The 15,753-nt window shown below is 31.4% G+C and overlaps 1 protein-coding gene across 2 annotated transcripts; it reads right to left on the reverse strand.

Annotated features, from left to right (window-relative positions):
- Positions 1 to 772: 772 nt before the first annotated feature.
- LOC130814129 (receptor-like protein 52) lies at positions 773 to 4,132 on the reverse strand. 2 transcript variants are annotated; one of them, XM_057680152.1, is made up of 2 exons: positions 3,500 to 4,132; positions 773 to 2,244 (listed from the first exon to the last, which is right to left on the reverse strand). In XM_057680152.1, exons 1-2 carry the CDS (start codon positions 4,098 to 4,100, stop codon positions 1,016 to 1,018), a joined length of 1,830 nt encoding a protein of 609 aa, XP_057536135.1. In that variant the 5' UTR covers positions 4,101 to 4,132; the 3' UTR covers positions 773 to 1,015. The 2 variants fall into 2 exon arrangements, with proteins under 2 accessions (XP_057536135.1, XP_057536134.1); XM_057680151.1 differs by having other exon boundaries at positions 2,900 to 4,132.
- Positions 4,133 to 15,753: the final 11,621 nt, after the last annotated feature.

Raw genomic sequence — 15,753 nt, forward strand, 5'->3', positions numbered from 1 at the left:
TACTTGTAGGATAGTTGATTTCGGCACTATTTATTAAGCAAATTCATTTTTATAATTTATAAGTTAAAATATAGTCATATGAGACCTAATTTGAATTGTTTCGATTCAATGTTTATTAATTTCTAGTTTCCATAATTTTTTGATAGCATAAATTGAAATATTAACGATTGAATTCGTATATTAAAAAGTGTGAAAAACAAATGGTACAAGTAAAGAAGAATGGAGAAATTCTTTCTCTTAATCAACAAGAAAATAAAGGCACAAATAACAATATTGTTATGGTTCTTTGGTTGCTTAATCTTTTTCTTGAATTTGGATTATTAAAATTTGTAGATGAATAGTGAAACGAGAAATAAAATGGCAAACTCTGATGAACAAAAAAAAAGTTTGTTATTTAACCATGGCATTGTGTGACCATTTGTGGGTAAAAGCTACAATTACTTTTAACAGTTAAAAATTGTGATGTTTTGGAAAATTTTTAATCATTTTATTAGAATTAATGTACGATTAATTGGAAAAAAGGAATGATTAAATGAGACTGAGAGAAAAGTAGGAAAATAATAATCTAACATTTTATTCCCTTTTCCCAACTTGAAAATGACGATTAAATTTAATGGTGACTTAAGTTATTGGCCCTTTTCAAAATTGGACCTTAGGTGGCAGCACTCCTCGCTTACACCCACGGTCGGGGTTGTGTTATTGTAAATATAGTAAAAGCTGAAAATTAACTTATTGATCAAACTCGGATAAACGAAATCAACTAACTTAACAATGCAGTGAAATGACTTTTTATGCTTTATAGACATCTCATGAAATGAAATGTTTCTTTCTTAGATAGATTATCACATTCACCCATTTGGCACACGTTTATATTTTTTTATGGAAAAGAAATGTAATAAAGTACAGTGAAAAGAAAAAGGAAATGCTACAAATTCAAGTAAAGCCCACAAAGACCCATTCCATCATACTCTACTTCTTGCTACAAATGAAATGTTTCTCAAATAGATGATCACTTTTAGTTCTTTGTTCTTCTTGTTCTACTTCTTCTACTGAAAAGGTGGTCATGAAAATCAAGTAAAGCCCATTCCATCTTGTTCAACAATTTAAAAAGCCAAAAAGGCTTCCCCACTGACAATATGTAGTACCCCCAAGCCAAACCAACTATTGTACCACTTCCAAATCCAATCACTACAACTTCCCACATCGATAATTCAGTTTTTTCTTCCACATTATCATTGTTCAAAGATTGCACAACAGTATTGTTTTTACATTCAAGTAATGGTACTCCACACAATTCAAGATTTCCCTCGTACGAATCAGATGAGAAGGTATCAAAATTGTTACCATGGGGTATAGGCCCTTCCAGTTGATTATATGAAACATTAAAAACCTCGAGAAATGTTAAACTAACAAGTTCTTGAGGGATTTCACCGATAAGCCTATTTGAAGATAGGTCTAAACCATCCAACAATGATAAGTTCTTGATGGATGGAGGGATGTTTCCGGTAAGTAGGTTATGCGAGAGATTAAGATTTCGAAGTGCTCGCAACATCCCTATAGAATTTGGAATCTCTCCTTCAAAGTGATTATTAGACATATCAAATGTTGACATAGAAGTAATTATCTTCTTATAATCCAGTTGATTCCCCTTTACTATCATCTTGATGGAGTACATATAATTACCAAATTCATTTTCTAAGTACCTTGGACTTCCTATAGTAGACATGTTGATATCCATCATGGAACGAAATTGTTTGATGTATATGAATGGCAACTTACCACAGAAATTATTGTTTGAAAGGTCGAGAATTTGTAGATTTGAAAAAGAAAATGTTGCAATCTTTGATAAATTGTTGGTTATATCACCATGAAATTTATTAAAGGGTAGGCTGAGAACCTCTAGATACGGAAGGCTACCTAACCAATAGGGGAATACATCTTTGAATTTGTTGTTCCTCAAATTTAGGACTTTTAGGTTTCTACATTTAGATAAAGACCTAGGTATAGCTCCTTCTAACTGATTCTCAGTGAAATCTACATATTCCAATAAATCACAAGTAGAAAATGTTGATGGAATGATGCCCTTGAAATTATTTGATTGGAGATTCAATACAACTAATTTAGTACTAGTATTGCCCAAGCAATGAGGAACTTCTCCATTGAACTTGTTATAAGATAAATCAAGGATTTCAAGATCAACCAAGTTGCAGATAGAATAGTTTTTAAAATTCGTGATATTGTATCCTGGAATGCATGACAAATATGAAGGAATTTAGAGAAAGTTGTAGCTTCATATAATAATGTATAAATACATCATAGTAAAAGAATATTCTACCAAGAAATTTAATCTTTTTTGAAAAGAAAAAATAAAAAAATTTGATTACATGACTTCTTAAAAAAGTTAGAAATTAGTTTAGAGTACATGTAATCATGTTAGGATAATTCCACTCAACTTTATGGAATATCTGATTTTAAAAAATAAAACGATAACTATAAACTTAGTGTACCTTTAATCATGTTAGGATAATTCCACTCAGTAAACTGTGTTGTGAATAGTTGTGATGCTTCCAATGTTGGCATATTAGATGTGAGATAATTGATATATTTTTTTTATAATTTTTATTAATGTATACAAAATAAAAATTCAAAAATCAAAGAAATACATTAAAGATAATTCGATAGAACTTGTTTCATAAATTTTTATTGGTTACATTAATCAATGTTATAAAAAAAAAAGCAAATATGAAAAACCTTAATAATACAAGAAATATATTTTTATTAGCGACAGGTGAAGTCAAAAAAGAAAATAATAATTTAACAGTTGGAAGTCTCAATGTATGCAATGACGAACTATTTTGAAAGATGCAATTTAGATAGGCATTGCTAAACATTAGTGTACCTGTAATCTTTGGTGTGATTTTTCCAATCAAGTTATTGTTGGCAACCAACAAAAAACTAAGACTCGTAAGCTTTCCAATGTTGACAGGTAACTGACCCGTGAGTTGATTATGTGACAAATCTAGAACAAAAAGTGACTTGCAACTCCCTAAACTCTCAGGAATTGGACCACTAAGCTTATTTGAAGAAACATCTAGGTAACCCAATATCCCATTCGTCCCCAACTTATGTGGAATACTTCCTGTAAAGTTATTTTTCGAAAATCGAAGTATTTCTAACTTAGATAAATCTCCAATAAACTCTGGTATGAAACCTTGTAAGTTGTTTTGACAAAGAATTAAGTACGTCAAGTTTATAAGAAGAGAAAAAGAATTTGGTATCTCACCATGTAATTGATTATTTGATAAATTCAAATAAATTAATTTTGTAAGAAGAGAAAAAGAATTTGGTATCTCACCATGTAATTGATTATTTGATAAATCCAAATAAATCAAATTTGTAAGAAGAGAAAAAGAATTTGGTATCTCACCATATAATTGATTATTTGATAAACCCAAATGAATCAAATTTGTAAGAAGAGAAAAAGAATTTGGTATCTCACCATGTAATTGATTATTTGATAAATCTAAAATTTTGAACCTCTTTAAGAATCCTAATTTATAAGGAAGTAATCCTGAAAGATTGTTGCTAGAAAGATCCAAAACTTGAAGCTTTTGAAGTTTACTGAACTCTGACGATATTGTACCAGAAAAGTCGTTCCCACTAAGGGAAAGGCACCGAAGCTCCGACATATTAACAAATAAAGGGAGTGGACCACTAAATTGGTTTAATTCTAGGTCTAGATATTGGAGTTTTGTAAGGAGAGTAAGAGAAGACGGGACATGCCCATAAAAATTGTTGAAAAGGAGAGATAGGTTTTGTAGGTTTGTAAGAAAACCGATTTGAGGAGAGAGAGTACCATTGAGATCTAAGTTGGAGATGTCTAGGGAAATGACAGTGGGAAAGTGAGAAGACGAAGAGCAAGTGATGAACGACCAATTGCAATGGTGAGTAGTGTTTTTCCAAGATGATAGACTTTTATGAGGATCATCTTTAATGGCAGATTTAATAGCTAATAATGCTTCTTGTTCTGATAATATTCCGCCATTGATGAAGCTAATATTCAGAAAGTTAATAAACAAGAAGAAAACAATAATTCGCATTTTGTTATTTTTGTTTCTTTTACTTTGATGGGTAGAATACTAGAATTGAGATACATGATGAGAGGAAAATGAAAGACTATTTATAATGTGTTAAAATAATCTAGAAAAATCTAGGATTTTAATTAAATATAAAAAATATCTAAACTAAAGAATTAAAAAATTAAAAGTATCTAAGATAAATAATAGAAGTTTCTAGAAAAAGTAATTAAAAAATAAAAATATTTAAGATATTTTTAGTAAACTTGTAACTAAACTCATCACTATAAATATCCATTGATATAATCAATTTTGACCAATGAATAAGAATAGTCATTTTACATATTCATTTATCTTCCTCTCCAAATAAATCAATTCACTATTTTACCATCTAAATTTTCCTACACATTGCTATGTAGTTCTTTTTGAAAGCAACTTAGGATACTACTTTAATGTATCCTTAAATATGTATCTATTGTATTCAATTATAGCAAATAATTACATATATTTTAAAAGTAAATTGAATTATATGTTAAGGTCATATGGTATTATTTAGATTGAATTGATTTTTAATCAAAATGTATAAACCGATTTTTCCTTATCAATGAAATTTATTCTTATTGATTTCGTATTCTTTTTCTTATTCAAAATTACTAATTTTGATTGAATTAAAACTTTTTTTTAACTCAAAATAAAATTTTAACTTATAACAACTTATTTTTACGACATAAGCTGATTTTTACTGATTTAAACTAAAATTTATCAAACTTTAATTATTTTTATTAAATAATATGAATTTAAGATGAATCTAATAAGGTCTTGATAAAAAAATTAAATATTAAGAATTAAGTTTGATTAAGTGGGAATGATGATCTCTTCAAAAAAAACTGAGAATGATGATCAAAGAACGAAGTTATAATTGGGAGATGTATGATGAATCTATTTTCATGTTTTATTCAGTGGTAATGAAAATTAATGAAAAATAGATTTTGATCATATAATAAAAATGCTCCTTCCGCCTTTTTTATTTTGCTACGCAATACATAAAAACCTTCCATTTTTATTTTCGTATTGTAACAAAATTAAATGGATAAAAGAGTATATTTGTACTCTAAGAATCCATCCCAAAGATTTTTTTTGGCAAGATACATAAATGTTATTTTGAACTAACATATGATTCGAATCCCTCAAGTGATAATGAATTAAAATAATTTTGTATATGAAAATTTATTTTTATTAGAATAACACAATCATAATCATAAAGTCTGTTAAATAATTTAATATATTCAAATATATTAAAGTTTTATTTTTATTCTCATCAATTAATACAATAATTAATCGCATTACTAGTAAGCTAGATAATATAGTACACTTACTCAAATAATTGAAGCTACATATTTTCTCCGTCCCTTTCAATTTATTTCTAAAAGTAATAATTTTTCTTATAGCATATTACATATATAACTTTTACGCAATTCAGTGTGTTATTTCGATCATTTATATATTGAAATATGCAAATCTAACAATTATAAAAAGTTAATATTATGAAAGTATGCGATAAGACGATTAATACAAGATCTCACTTGACTATATTTCTTTTTACACATTAATTACAATAGATAAAATGAGCTTGAACGATTAATAGTATTAAAAACCGTAATGTAGCAAGTATTTCAGAACCGAGGAAGTAGATATTTAGTAGTACAAGTCTACTAAAAAGCCAAGTCAACCATGACTTTGATTAATGGAGCATAAGCTATTAAGGCCTCCAGGTATAACTTTGTCTTTATAGACAAGACTTTGACCTGTATCAGTCAAATGGACCCATGCCCATCTGAAACCTTCGTTACGCTTACACTTATAGAGAGATACTCTCTCAATCTTATGAGAAAGCATTATATAATTTAAAGATTTGAGTGTTTTTTACGTCATATGTCATTAATTCAGAGAGACAACGGAAATATATAATTATTTAAGGAAATTAATTGTGTGGGTATGAACTAAGCTGGTTGGAGAACGAAGAAAATTTTGACATTATCAATTTCCTTCATTTGGAAAGGAAACAGTCTAAAAACTAAGATATTTAGAATATGTTATATACTTTATTATATCTTTTCACTCGAGAGTTGTTTCAATTACAAGAGTAGATGTAGTTATAACACATACCTTCTTCAAAACAAATGCTAAATATTCCATTAGAAAGGAATGATAGATGAGATTTGAACCACTACAAAAAAACGGTGAAATTCCGAATAAATCACCGACTAATCGGAAACAGTCGGAAATTTCCGTCTAACTTACCGACTAACTGTAGTCAGTCGGACATTCCGAATAAATTCCTACTAGCCCAAAATTGTAGAAAAATCCGATTAATCACCGACTGAAAAGATAATCGAAAATTTCCGGCTGCCCAATATAGTCGATATTTAGTCAGAATATTTGGAGGAGGAGGGTTGGTCGGTATTCAGTCGGTGGGTAGTCGGAATTTTATAATTACAATTTCCCAATCACCGTCCTTTTCCACCCTTTTCCCTCTATTACCCTTAAATTCTACAACCAAACATACCTCACTCTCTCAAAAATTTCTTCTCCCTACCCTAAACAATTTAATTTCTTCAAACAAAAATATCATATAAGTATTCAACAAAATATCAAGGTATGTTATTTCTATAAAAGTCATATTTACATTATTTATTATTTTAAATATGCTTTATGTTATATTTATTATGTAATGAAAAAAAATTTAATAAGCTTTTTGGTGCAGAAATTTATTCGTAATAATTATAAGTACTTATTAGAAGAAGTAGTTTTTCTCTTAATAATATTCTCCCATGTACTATAAAAATGTGTTAGAAATGATGAAAATATGTTATTCAAAGCTAATGAAATTCAACATCGTATTCTTTACTTATAGTAATACCTCCCCCCTAGTTGCAACAATCAAATTTTGCATAAAGATAAAATAAAAATTTAACTACTAAAATAACTAAAATTTTATTGTTGCAATTTATTAGCATAAGTAAAATTTACAATAGTGGATTTCACTAGATTTGAGGAACATATATTCAACATTTCCACTTCTTTATAGTGCATAGGAAAGTATTAATAAGAGAAAAAACTACTATTTCTACTAGTAAGTGCTTATAATTATCATGCAAAAATTGATTGCACCGAAAAGCGTATAAAATTTTTAAAAAGAATTACCGACTATTTTCCCATTGAAATTCAGTCGGAATTCAGTCAGAAATTTCAAAATTCGGAGAACAGTCGGTAAATTGAAAAGCCGATTTCCTTTTCAGCTGTTTTTGTTAAATTATTTTACGGATTTCAAGTTGTTATTTCGCAGAATAATAGACTTACGTAGTGAAAGAAGTTGGATGTATAAGCGAAGTTGTAAAGGAGTTTATAATATTAGATATTTAGAAGGGGTTGAGAAATTTATACAATTTGCAAAGAAAAAAATCATCTGATCTTTAATAACATTTTGAGCACAGTTCAAATCATCTGATCTTCTTTTATCCTATATGCAGCTCTAGTTGTCATATAATTCATAGCACACTAAACTAATAATATAACATGTATTATTTGTTATATTTTTCATGTAAATTGTAAAACTACAGCTATATAGTTGTTTACATGGAGAATTTGAGACTTCTATAAAAACAAATTATATCATGTACTACTTCATTTTCTGTTTATATTTTGTTTTCATTTAAACTTGTATATACCGCTTATCCACGGTTCCCACCACTAAAAAAAGGCGTGTGGTGACAAAAAAAACTCAAGAAAATCGCCACCCTTTTACGCAATCCAGTCGCGTGTTTTATGCGACTATTTCGCGGTGTAGTCACGTGTTTTACGTGACTAGATGTACTAAAAATCACTGCAAAATTTAAACGATCGTCATTTCTTGCTCGATTATTGCAATTGAGCATATAATATATCGTTGGAAAGCTCTTGAAGTCTAGTTTCTAATGCCGCAAAAGCTTGCATTAATGAAAATTTTCTACAAAAAGTTATGGCCAAAAGATTTAACATGTATTAAATTTCAGCACAACACAAACTTCAAACAATCGTCATTTCTCACTCGGTTATCGGAATCAGGCATATAATATAAAGTCTAGGTTCTAATGCTGCAAACATTGCAATTATGTAATTTTCCTATCAAAAGTTATGGCCAAAAGAGTGAACATGTATCAAATTTCAACACAAGCAATTGTTTTTTTGAAATTAACGATTGTTATCGATGATTACCAAATCTTTTTGGTGATTATTTTCTTTTGTCATAGTGTTTCGATATTGAATTTTAGTTCAAAGAGTTTTTTTCAGAGAGAAGTTAGAGAGAAAAAGTTATGAAATTTCATTAAGGGCAATATTGAAATTTCAATATATAAAGGGTGACGACACAATGAAAAAGATGACGACTTTTAATAATGCCCAGAAAAAAAAACTAAACCTATTAAAATATGTCGGCTTTGCAATTTTAGACCTACTGGCAAATTTTTTCAGTTAAATATGATTCATTATCCAGCTAGTCCTCAATTTATTTTTTAATATTTGTAAATTCACTCCATAAAAATTATCAAAATAAGTACACTTATCCAAAATATTTAAAGCTTTAATTTACAAGTCTACTAAAACCTAAGTCAACCATATGACTAAAATTTTACACAACTTTAATGGATCATCATCCACTTAATTAGAAAGCTTAACTTGTAGAAGTCGAATGGAGCATCATCCACGCTAGAAGACTTTAGCGACACATTGGTTCTAGCCACAAGCATTCAACACGTTATACTTTATACCAATTATATAATCCTTCAATCACTCTTAATTTATCGTTATACTTTATACCAATTATATAATCCTTCAATCACTCTTAATTTACCGTTATACTTTATACCAATTATATAATCCTTCAATCACTCTTAATTTGCCCTGTCTGTTATTTCAGTTCTTCTCAATGAATTTGACCAATATTTTTTTTATCTTACGAAATTTACCTAATTTTTCTTTTTAGTTTATCCTATCAAATGAACTCAATTTTTAGTTTTAGTAATGACTCACACTCCTCCTTTAATGAGTTATCACTACAACATTATATACTCCTTTAATGGTATATATAGTGGATTTAGGGACATTTATTAGCCTCTTTAGCAGCATAATAAAAAATCATACTAAAGCATTCCGCGATATAGGATCTAGTGACATTTCTCATAAATGTCGCTATAGGCTGTAGCAAAAATTACATATGTCACTAAAGGCCAAATAAAGTGTCATTAAATCACTTTATAGTGAAACTTAATACACTAAAATTATAAATCAATGACATTTTTTTAAATATCACTAAATCCTATGACGCGAAAAGTTAGTTTTATTGTAGTGTATCCACCTTAAACTATTATAACAATTACATAAAGTTTACACAAATTGTTGTGAGAGACGGTCTCTCCGAGAGACGTATTAGATATATGGGCAAAATATCCAATTAATACAAAATTAAAGAGAAAATAAAAATATGGGCTTTTTGTTTTAAGGTCGTCTCTATGAGCGACGGTATCTCGCAAGAGTAGTTGTAAAATATACATACAACCTTTAATCCACAAATTAAGGCTAATAACAATATTCCAATCAAACATTTACGTACGAGTGTAATGGTAAGTCGGGGGTCGAACCACAAGGACAAGGGATGCTAGACTAAAGACATGGTGTGGGAAGGTTATATGGAAGGTTGGTTGGTGGGTGAACTTAACTAATAACAAGAATAAAAAGCGAAACTCAACAATGAAAGACAAGCGGGGAGTAGACTACGTCCACCCTAGGATGATCTATTGGAAATAAAGATAAGCTAGGTCAGGGGAGTTCGAACGATAATCAATCAAGACACTCTAGATATCAAGAGAAAGTTGGTAACCCTGTAAGGCACGCGAACAACCTATAATCGCCCTATGTCTCTCTAGGAGTTGAAAGACAATGAAGCAATATATCTACACTAGGAAACCAATAGAGGAAAGCATAAATGAAAACAAGAAAGACATTTAAGCATAAAGGAAATGTAAACTTACATAAAGAAAGAAGATGAAGGCATAAATGAAGCACTACAAATCTATGTTAGGGCAAAAACTAAAGAAAGCATTAAAGGGTTTGATGTTCTAAAATGAGGCGCTAAGGCACTCAAACTAGACATGGGGTTTATTCAGATACAAGGGGGTATTTATAAGCTAAGTAACAAAAAGGGTAAAAAGCCCTAAAAGCCCTCGGAGTTCGGTTTGCGAAGAAAAGAAATCGCGCAGTATGGGGCTTGAATTCGGCCGAATGGGACTAGGATTCGCCCGAATGGCACCTCATTCGACCGAATGGAGGTGCATTCGGTTTTTCCAGGCGTTTTGAGCTCGTTTCCTTGGAGTTTTGAAGCCATTCGCCCGAATCAGTGCCATTCGACCGAATGTGATTGGATTCAGTCGAATCCTTGTTCTTCTTAGCCCATTTTCGTCTTTTGAAGTTTTGGATGCCTTCTGGACTTTGCGGGGACCTTGAGGAAGACTTGGAATGCTTGTCGTGGCTCCGATACGCGCCTCTAATCTTTGATCAAAGTGTCTAAGTCTCGTACGCAACGGAAAATACCTTGAACTCTTCGAACATACCTGAAATTACCTCAAAACACCATGGAGACAAGAACAAGGTAAAATCATGCGTAACGTGTGTAAAAACTATTCTGAAAGTGTAACACCCCTGAATTTCCAACCCCTTAAACGAAACCAGAATCGTGAAGGAAGGGAGGAAATTCGGGTGTTACATAAAAATAAAAGGGAACATAATTAAAATAAACGCTAAAGATTAATTAAAAAGGTGAATGAGTGGAAATTTCGGCAGCATCTCCCTTAAAACTGTGCGCCTTTGTAGAAAAACAAAAGTTATTTAGAAGCTAATAAGGTAAAGGCACCAACGGCCTATCAAAACTATGTCACGGCGGAATGATTCGTCGTCAGCTTCTCAAATCAACATGTCAAGCATGGATCGTGGTTCCAATGTCGACGTTTGCATTTTTTAAAAAGACTTAACTCCTTAAACCATACAGAGTTATAAACTACGCAGCGAAAATACAAATATTCGAGGGAGGACACAAGGCCTCATAACAAAACATATACAACCAAAGTTTACAAAAGATAACAAGAGCTACAAAATCGAAAGATAGCGGTATGACTCAAGTTATGCTTCGCCCTCATCACTTTTCCCAAATGCAATGCAATGCAAAAGAAGCTCCAGTACCTGCTACGCCTGTCTATGATCCTCCTGCTGCTCGACATTAGACCAAAGGACAATGTGTCATAGCAGAACAATCATAGAAAGTCATCAACAATCAAACATAAACACAAACACGTACACGTCAGTAACTAGCATCAAATATAATAGGGATAACTACTATATAGCATTATATCATAAAACAACATAAGATGATTTCTAAAACGCAAGCACAGATAGTAACCGTTTATCGGTCACTTGTACTTCTTAATTTCATTACGTGCTTTCCAACCCGAACCATGTGTTCTTGAGTAGAATGCAGGTCTTCACGTTACTCTTTTCAAACATAAACTCTTGCAAAACATGTATAGTATCAACTCGACCAAGGTATTAACATAATACCTAACACATGACCTTATAGAGCTTGTCTATCTTAAGGTAAGGGTGATCATAGTCTGTACTACCCTTGAGGTAACTTAACTTAGACACACTTCTCACTAGCATAAACTATTCTATCAATAAGTAGATGTTCTATCAATGAGTAAATATTCTATCAAAAAGTAATCAATCTATCAATGTGTAAGCTTTCTATCAAAGAATAAACCTTCTATCATTAAATAACTTTCGATCAATGAATAAACTTTCTATCACTGAATAACTTTATATCAGTGAATCTTTTCTCTACTTCCTGGCATAGTGACACGGCCAAGGGCGTTATCGGCCATCCGGCGCCCATGGCAAAGTATGAGCTCATGCCCCCTCCAACTGACCCTCGCGGGTCCTACCTTCGGGAAAAACTAACACACTGGGGTACTAAACTAGTGAAGAGGCCACCATATTGGGGTTTGCAAGGCCCGCATGGTAACACCTCGGTCAAGGGGCGTTATCGGCCACCCGACGCCCAATGACCCAAACATGCTCATACCCCCTTACGGTGGTCCCGTCGAACCTCACCTAGGGGACTACTAAATCAACCGGACATAATCCAGTTGAGTCACGTCAGCTAATCATAATCTAATACTTTATCAAATGGGAATAACTTCCACTTTCGACTAATAATGAGCGCCCTGGGATAGCAGCACGCCAAAACCCACTGAGCCACTCATCAAAATATGAAATTCACCTATAAAGGAGTCATTCTAACTCCAATTAAGGCATAATCTAATTCTTAAATAAATAAGGGGATGGTCCCCGCCTTCTACTAACTCTCATTCTCTAAACTATTCTAAGCTCAGGAATTTCATAATCGATGGCCCTTCAAATATAAAATTTTCTCACTAGCACCTCATAGTTTCGATACACTACATATTATCACAATAAACAACAATGTCTTAAGGGAAATTGCATATAAGGGTTAGTTACTGCATGTACGTACCTATAAGCGTCACTGCACGATCAAAAGTCACAAAATCACTCGACTAAGACTCTACTTTCCTCTTACAAAGTGGGCACCTATATAAGTTACGAGTAGAACTAATAAGTTCCCTTAACTACTTTGCCATGCCAAACTAAATACCAAAGTAACCGCTATCACCCATCCAAATGATTTTCCGGTTATTCTAGCACGCACACAACTCATTCAATACAAGTCATAATAATTAACTCAACACAACGTAAGTCTTTCCATCAATTTAAAGTAGAAGTATGTGTGAACCGTTTCTTTACATTAACTAATTTTGATCATAATTGGCTCGCGATACCCAAAAATAACTAATCACAACTAAATCTTACAATTTTAATATAACATTAATATAACGATAAGGCAACTCTTAGAGTTATCGTATCGGGATATCATTTGTTACATTCTCCAAAGCTATTAAGAACTATAGTCAAAACAACACGACAATTAACTTTAGCAACCATCGACGATAAGTTGACATTATGCTCTTGGCTTACTAATATCATGTATCTGTAACTTCAATAAGAACCTAATAAGGATATTTGTAATTCACAACAATCAAACTACAACAATTAGTAACTATTATTCCCAATTTAATCAATCAAAAATGACTTTCATAGTCAACTAACATCATCACCGTTACTAATTATTCACAACAATAACCAATCGACCAAATCTTAAAACAACTTTTAAAGTTATTTAATCAATCATCACTAAAATATAGTATAAAACACACATCATTAGTAATTTCATCTCCAAATCCAAGCCTTAGTCGTTTCGTGTTCAAAAATAACATATTTAATTGCTACCCATACTAAGATTTAAAGAAACTAATACAAAATCAACACAGAACCCATAATTTCAAATCACACTTCAAACCCTAAGTCATAAACATGTTTAATTCATCAATCAAATTCTTACGTACAAAAGGATTCAATGAACTTAACACAAAATATCAACATCACACACATAACCCTTATAAAATTTTAATTGAAACAAGAAGAATCAAATGGAAGAAGAGGAGATGGCTTACAAGATTTAAAACTAGCAAAAATGGTGAAGAGGTGGATGAAGGTTGTGGTGGTGGTGCACAAGGGCCAAAACTGGCTGGAGAGAAGCCCAAAATCGGCCAGCAGTTGGCGGCTGCTCCAGCGAGGGAGGAGGGAGAAGAGGGTTGTGCTGCGGTGGCCGCCTGTAGAGGAGAACAAAAGCAACGCGGCCCGCTGCTGGTGGATTGGCTGTCGGCTACTGGTTCTTCAAGCTGAGGGAGGGAAGTGAGAGAAGAGGGAAGAGAGAAAGAAGGAGGAGAAGGATGACGGCTAGGTTTTGAGCAACGAGGGCTTTATGCGTTTTACCCTTGTTATTATTATTATTATTATTATTATTATTATTGCGAGACCCAACTAAGAGACTCACCTTCGTGGGCTCACACATTTTAATAAAATAATCATTTTGATTCAAACCTCTTTATTTAAGAAATCAAAACTATATTTTTAATATATTTATATATATATAAGTTAACATTTAAATTCATGTATGCAAGAAATTTATTAAAACTAATTCAGAAATAATTAAATATAATTTTAAAATCTATAAATCTATTAAAATATTAAATAATTACGTCATTAAAAATCTCGGGGTGTTACAAAAACACGAGACTCAACACTACAATGAGGAGATAAATGTGCTCTAAAAACGAGCACATCATTAACGTAATGTTGTAAATCTAATGTTTTTTTTACAGATTTGCACATAACTCATAAGATTTGAACTTGGTTTGTCAATGGGTAAAGAAGTTGCAAGATGTTAATTGAAGTAGTTAGAGTTTTATAAAATATTTGGATATAGAGAAATAGAAAGAAGGAAAAGGGAGAGATTTAGAAGGATAAAAGATTTCTTTGTTTTGGTAACGAAAAGGGTGGGGAGGGATTAAAAAGGATTTGAAGGGAAAACATAGAGAATTTTTTTTAAAAAATATAATCTCTTTTAAGGTGAAAAGATTTAGAAGAAAAAAGTTTTTTTTTTTTTTATTCTCTTCTCTTCCCTTCTAAACAAACCAAATGCACTCTTTCTCCTCACCCCTTCCCTTCTTTTTCCTTTTTTTTTTCTTTCTTAATTAGTTATTCAAACATAGTATTAATGAAATGCTAGAAAAACAAATAGAGATTAATAGAAATGTGGTTGAGTTGCAAAGAGTTATGCTTGAGTATGGAAAAGGTAGAGATGACACAAAGGAACATCAGCTCCAAGATGTTAATAATTACATTATTGGGGAAATCATTGTTAATTTCACAAGAGAACGGATTGTGTAAACAATTGTTTGATGAATGTAAGCAATTGTAAGTTATTGAGTACTTTTGTGTTACATTATGCATTTTAGAATCTTGGTGGCGTTGGTATGGACTATGGAGAACGAAAAAGAAATGGACGGGAAAAGGGTTGAATAATGAAATTTTTTTTTTGTAAGTGTTAAATTTATTGATTGCTTATAAAATGTTTCTTTGTCGTTGGCTTTTTTAGTATGTTAGTTTAATAAGTTGAAAGTGTTGACTGTTTAAGTTCGTTTTAAGTTGGTTGGGCAAGTCAGCTATTTAGAGAAATGTTTAGTAAATTAAGTCTTTATTAATGGGTGTTTATTTGAGGTTGTTTAACAAAAAAGAAATGGAATGAGAAGGGTTTAGTAAAGAAAATTATTTAATAAGTGTTAAACTTATTAATTGTTTGGCAAATGGTTGTTTGCTGTTGGCCTTTTAGTATGGTAGTTTAAGAAGTTGAAAGTGTTAACTGTTTAAGTTCGCATTTAAGCTAATTGAGTAAGTCAGTTGTTTAGGAAATTGTTTAGTAAAATTAAGTCTTTGCTAATGGGTGTTTGTTAGAGGTTGTTTATTAGATAAAAAATATGTCATCAAGCAAAAAAAAACCACTGAAAAAAGCAATTAAAATTTTTGCTTAAAACCAATTTTTCAGATGATTGAAAAGTCGTTTATCAAATATTTTTTTTAGAGTTTGACTAAATTTGGGGAAGGAAGGTCGGCC

Source organism: Amaranthus tricolor, chromosome 5 (genome assembly GCF_026212465.1).
Source record: "Amaranthus tricolor cultivar Red isolate AtriRed21 chromosome 5, ASM2621246v1, whole genome shotgun sequence".
NCBI classification, from domain to species: Eukaryota; Viridiplantae; Streptophyta; class Magnoliopsida; order Caryophyllales; family Amaranthaceae; genus Amaranthus; species Amaranthus tricolor.